General features: G+C 42.3%; 1 protein-coding gene across 9 annotated transcripts in view; it reads left to right on the top strand.

Annotated features, from left to right (window-relative positions):
• Nucleotides 1-6,320, top strand: part of syne1a (spectrin repeat containing, nuclear envelope 1a) — a 146,447-nt gene that overhangs the window by 14,978 nt on the left and 125,149 nt on the right. For 5 of the 9 annotated variants that reach the window (XM_017302164.1, XM_017302165.1, XM_017302168.1 and 2 more), the window contains exon 1: nucleotides 4,060-4,231. The exons of 1 other annotated variant lie outside the window; for it this stretch is intronic. In XM_017302164.1, coding sequence (XP_017157653.1) covers nucleotides 4,150-4,231 — 82 coding nt within the window. In that variant the 5' untranslated portion in view covers nucleotides 4,060-4,149. Of the gene's footprint in view, nucleotides 1-4,056; nucleotides 4,232-6,320 lie in introns of those variants that run through there. 3 more of the 9 variants (XM_017302170.1, XM_017302166.1, XM_017302169.1) reach the window with 2 other exon arrangements.

The following is a 6,320-nucleotide window of genomic DNA, read 5'->3' as shown; positions in this document are numbered from 1 at the left end:
AATTTCAAACCATTTGCGGAGAACGTTTACAACAGACACGGACTGAAAAAAAGTTCGACTCATATGTGTCAATAAAAGTGTAAAAACCGTATTTATTTCAAATAATTTGCGAAATAAAACCCACCGTATTAGGGATTACATGGTTAGGAAACGTGATAATGTTACAAATATCTTAAAAATTTCCTCTTCGGTCATATTTTTATCCGTTTCCTCGTCAATATGCGAGAGCTTAGAGCGATGCGCGCTCCCGCGACAGGGGGTGCAAATTTGGGCAGGGGGGCTTTTCTGGGCATAACACCTGCCGGGACTTCATTTGTGTTGCGCAGAGCTCTCACTTCCGCCTCTGAGTTGTCGATAAAAGCTAAGTGTTAGCGGCATAACGTTCAATCTTCAAGTTTGGCCGACTTTTGGGGAACCAATAAGCATCCTTAAAATGACTCGCGGCAGCCTTTCTCCTCCGGGGGCTGCTGGTTGAAAGCGAACGGCGGGAAGAGCGCTGAGGTGAGCGGGTAGACTGGACACGGCGGGCGGCTGAGTAGCTGATGCTTACCGTGTAAATGTAGCTTTACCGACGAACCTCACAATAAATTTCATATCCCGGTTTGAAAAAACAGGTGGCGGAGCGCATCGTACCTAGCTGGTAGATGAGTTTCTGAGTGTGACAAAGGAAGGTGCCGTAAATATCCCGTATTGCTTCCCCCGTTCTTACGTTCGTCCCCTGGTCTAATTCCTCCCCTCCACCCCCATCTTATGTTCGTTCATTCGCTCTCTCCTCCACCCCACTCCAGGCGACATTTCCGTATTTTCAAACACAAAGCGTGACAGGTCTGGGGCAAGGTGAGTTTAATTAATATATTAAACTCACCGAAGATGAATACATCAACTAAAAGCTGGATTTTGGACATTTTTATAAGCATATTTGTGAGCCTGCCTGTTTATTATTAAATTCAATATAATTTCAGATTTTTGTATAACTTTTCTTCTGGTTAATCTTAGAAAGTGAGCTGTTATTGTTACAGGTTAGTTTTCTAAACTACAAAAAAGCAACTGTTAGGGATGCTCAAATATGAAAAATTTGACTGATATTGATATCTGATAGTAACACCGGTATTATGCGCCAGATTTACCGATATTTCATTTTATACATTTTTATTACTCGATTTATCATTCTTACTCAATTACTAAAATATTTGTTTTAACTGCCCTAATTTTAAGCACCTTACTAATATTGAAAATATCTAACCTTGGAAGAGTGCCTAGCTTGGTGCAGCATAGGCCTGTCGCGATAAACGATAAATCAATTAATCAGACGATAAAAAAAACCTATCGAGATCATTTTATTTATCGTCTCTTCCTGCCTTTTTTTCTTTCTGTTGATGACGCTGAATGAAAAAGACTCAGCTCCGGTGCTCTCCACTGACCCTCCCTTCCTCATTTTCTTAGTCTAATGTCCAGCGCACACTACACGAGTTGTCGGCCCATTTTCAAACCCTAAGAGACACATTAGGCGACAGAAATCCTAGGTATAATGGTTCGATCGGGTTCGTCGTGCCGTGTGGTGTCCAGCCACATGGGCACAAAATAACGGCTGCAAGTCCAGTTAACTATTTTTAAAATCAGGAGTTAATCAATGCTTTACTAGAATCTACCTGTGATGCATGTGGCTATAGAGTCAGCGTAAAGTCCTAGCTGAATGAAAATCATTATAACCTATTTATGTTACTAACGAAGAACAGCTGAAAACCTACCGGGTCATCAACTGCGGTAGCAATTTGGCTCCAAGTCATCCCGTTGTCATTTCTATATTCTTTCACGAAACGTTAAATAAATATTAATGTTGTTTCCACATATCATCTCCGATGTCTGCTGGACTTTGGGTTGCGCCGTGTCAGCTGTTTGGGATTCCCTCCGTAATTTCCCCTCAGAAAGCAGGAGGAGAATCCGCTCTTTCTGATTGGCTACCTGTCACATTCAGCGTTAAGCTCCCAGTCGGGGAAAACCCCTGATTTAGATTGAAGCGGCCACGACAATCTACCGTAACCCCCCACACACCTTAGGATGATCGGTTAGATCGGCCAACGATCTAAGATTGTCATAAGGGGAAAATAGGGGCAAAAAATGGAGTAGTGTGAACTATTGCATTAGGTAGTCAGATGTGCCGGTTTTCTCCATTTAAATCTAGAGATTACTGAAGGGCAATACAGACTTTATAATCTGCACTCTTTTGGTTGAATGCAGTATTTATTTCCACTTTGGCTTCATGTTGTTTAGTTTTTATTCAAGTTATTCAAGTTTATTTAGTTTATCAGTTCCAGTGTTACGTGTTATTTTGAAAATAAATATCAAGAAATCGCATGTATTATTAGTCATTTCCATTAAATAAGTGTCAAAAGGTCTTGAAACAATATTATCGTTTATCGCAATAATTTCTTTAGACAATTAATCGTCCAGCAAAATTTGTTATCGTGACAGGCCTAGTGCAGCAATATGTATTTTCTAGGCACATAGTCCCATTTTAGAACACAATCATGTAACTATGTTACCTTCAGTTGTTATGAAAATCAAATATCAAATATAATGTTTATAAATTTGACTTTGCATTTTGACGCCTAGAAAATGGCATCTGTCTCTTTAAGAAGCTGTTACTCTTTTAGACACTCAGCCTTTACTACGTCAGCACAACAAATCCTCATGGTATGTTATTTTAAGAAATTCGTTGGAGCGTCAGACTGAGTATTACTTTGTATGAAAAGCTCAGGAGACTCCCAGTTCGCAGTGGTGCTCCGTGAGGCAGAAGCTCGCCTGGAGGCTGCAGCTCCAGGGAACAGCTTTGTGAGAGCATGCGTTTAGGCTCTCCGAATAATTGCCACGCGAGATTTCAGGATTCCTCAAACATGCGTGAAAGAATCAAAGTAACACTCCAGGTATATGTTTGATTAGGGAATAACATAGCATAATATAAAGCTAAAAGAAAGTCAATTTTGCATTTTACCTCTCTCTGCTTCAATCTTACTTTTTCTGAAAGAGCAAGTTTTATTGTCTAAAGTCCCAATTCATGTTCTTGTTTTCTGAGAGCGTTTCAAGAGCTTGTTACCATTTAAAAGTGACAATAACCACATATATTAGATGCTCCCACCCATGATTTAAGTGCAGGCACGCTGCATTTGAACCTAGGATAATGTTGTGTTTCATTGTTTTCTGTGTTCCTAGAGGCTCTAAAATGCACATATGTACCATTTGTGGTTTAGATGAAGGCATATCCTTTCTGAAGAGAGTACAGTCGCAGATCAGACGGGATGACTGTCAGTGATATCGTGTTTCCCTGTAGGCACAACAGAGCAGAAAGCTGCATGTCTCACAGCGCCGCATGACATCCATGTGGATAAGAGGGAGCAGTAAGAGCGCCAGAATCACATGGGGAATTCCTGCACGTCTGTCGCAGCGAGGCTGTGTGAGAGTACGGGCGTGTGGTACTGTCAGAGTGGAGCTCCCACTAACCTGCTAAACGATCCCCTTCAAACCCACCCACCGCGGTCCTCCCCTTCTGGATCAGGACAGCGCTGCTGTGACATCACCCATTCCCACACAATTTGATTGGGCGGCCAATGGAGGGAAGTGGATTTTTCCTGCAGCACAGTGAAAATGTGGGAGGACCAAAGGTAGAGAGTGTAAGGGGAAGGGGGGGGCTTGAGCTGGAAAGATTGATGCTGAGGCAAGCCGGCACTGCGCAGCGCTCACACACACTCACATAAACACGCGGAGTATCACGCGTACTCTCTCATCACACTCCCAAGCTGCTTAACAGGCAGGAAAAGCACTGACTCTGACTGAGTCTGCAGCCCGTTACTGCAGGACAGGACAGAGAGGACGTGAAGAACGAGTGGAGACCCGACAGGGCAGTTCATTCGTCTCTGTTTTACCTCAGAGCAACAGTTAAACTGCTGTCATCTCAGGAGGTCCAGAGCTCCAGGGAGCTCTTTACAGACATCCCCTTTCCAAAAAAAAAAAAAAAAAAAACAACGGAGTAAGGAAAGGCAGCAAGGGCAGAAGCAAGGGCAAGTGTTGCCTCTCTCCCGGAGGTTGTCGTGGACGTCCTCCCAATGTCCTCATGAAAACAGGCAGAAACCTGCATGAGGTCTGGGCTAAAAGATGGCACGGCGAGTAGGGGGTGAAGGCTCTCCGAAAAAGACAGCTCTCAACCTGGTGGCAGGGTTCTACCATTACCTCCGAGGTAAGTGGGGCAGCGTGTCTTCACAGCGGCGTGCTCTAACTGAGAAAGCAGAGCAGAGAAAGTTCCTGTATGTATATTCTACGCATGCATCGTTGTGTGTGTGTTTGTAGTGTTGCATTGCAGTGTTGAGTCTCTACATGCCTTCAACTGTACAGGGTGTTTTTTTTTCTCTTTTTTTTTCTTTTCATCCTGGTTGAAGAGAGTATGTCAGAAAAAGGAGACACAGATTTGAAATGCACGTTTCTTGGCAGACTGTGTATGTTTGTGTTTGCCTTTGAGTATGGAGGTTGTTGATTTTGAAGCTTGCAGAGAGTGGAACAAGCAAACCCAGCAGACAAGCAACCCCCCCCCACCCCCCTCCCCCCTGCATGGATCACATTGCAGGGGTGTGACTGTTAAAATGTTTGGCTTCTCTGTTTGGTCTAACTCTCTTCTTATCTGTATTTGGTTATGACTAAAGAGTCAGCACTCTGCTTATCAAGAAGATTTATCTGAAATATTTGTTACAATTTGTTTGCGTTGTGCTTAGACTGCTGCCTTAATACGGTTAAATTAAAAGAAGATACAAATTTTGAAATAAATGAGATTGTACTCAAATGCAGGGGGTCAGAGTGGAAGGGGGAGACAAGTGATGCAGGAGATGTTTTGTCATGCTCGGTTGCTGGATGGGTTCCCCCCCCTCCTCTTTGTCATAATGAGAGAACTTGAGTGTGTGTGTGTGTGCTTACAGTAAATTGGAGAGTGTGTGAGTTCAAAGTCACCTCGTCCCTGAGCCCGAGAAGCTGGCACATGCAGGCGCGTTCTCCGTCATGCGTGTTCCTGCTTTAGGTGCTAAATTTCTCCCATTTTCATCCAATATTTCAGCCCATCAATATTTGATCATTCCCGGACCCAATCAAAAGATTAATTCATAGTACATGGGTCTGCTCAGTGGCACGTATTACTACGCAGGGATGTATCTGCATTATGTATGAACAGCAGCAACCCCTTCCCCACCTCCAGCGCCACCCCTTCTCAATCTCCTACCCTTTGACACGCTCTCCCTATCCGTTCACATCTGCCCACTGTACCCACTGACACACTAACCAACTTGAGCGTAATCAGTCCGTCAGCAGATTTCATTAAGGTAGAATGGAAGGCACTGTGTCAGACATCGTCCTCTCTCCTTGCTAATGTGCTTATCTCAAGGAGACTGCTCAGTGGTCCAGATGGGACTGAAATGGCACAGTGACAGAGAATGTACGTCTGAGAAAGCTTCGAAACTGTTGTTGTATGCTGAATATAAAAAAAAGAAAGTAAATTAGATAATGGTGGTGTAGCAGTGGATGTGTTGCCTGATTTAAAGAACACCTTTAATACCATTAACCATGCAGCGAAACGGATAAACCCATGTAAAGTGAAGAAAATGGTGTGTTTGCATAGCTGGCAAATCTCTTTATGAAATGGTTTATCACAATGCGTAGAACTGAAATCGTCATCTTTGTTTTAGTGTTTACAGTATCACAATTACAAAACACTGTTTGGATGTAATTTTCAGAATGACATATTTCAAGTCTCAGGCCTCTGTATGTTAACATTATATTAATATAATAGTAATAAATCTGGTCAGTTGTGGGAACTCTTACTGTCCTCATGTATTTCTTTTGTATGGAGCTCATGGAGAGTGTTGGATATTATCAAAATGTTGAAAAAGGAAAAGTTTTCCGGAAAAATTCTGGTTAATTGTAATCGCTATAGTTGTGTTTTCAGCAATGAAATCACAGTCAAATATTCTTCTAAATATCATGCACTCCTAGTACTTCAGGGTTCAACATTAGCCCCCCTGCTATTATCATGTATATTAGTGATTTTCTTTAAGTTTTGTCTTACTTGTCATTAGAGACTGGATGATTACTAAGATAAACCAAGGATTTGAAAACTTTTGGTTTTGAATACGCAGAACTGTCCATCATGGGGTTGCAAGGGTTGTTGTAATAATTCTGTCCAATTCAGTTCAAAAATACTTTATTGTTCCCAAAGGGAAATTAAATATTGTTGTAAGTCATGTTATTCAATGTTCCTTTAAGAGTCATTGTAGATGCTGTGGACA

This window comes from Poecilia reticulata, linkage group LG21 (genome assembly GCF_000633615.1).
Source record: "Poecilia reticulata strain Guanapo linkage group LG21, Guppy_female_1.0+MT, whole genome shotgun sequence".
Taxonomy (NCBI): Eukaryota; Metazoa; Chordata; class Actinopteri; order Cyprinodontiformes; family Poeciliidae; genus Poecilia; species Poecilia reticulata.
Note: the sequence above shows the minus strand (reverse complement) of the source record. Positions and strands in the feature narration are given on the sequence as shown.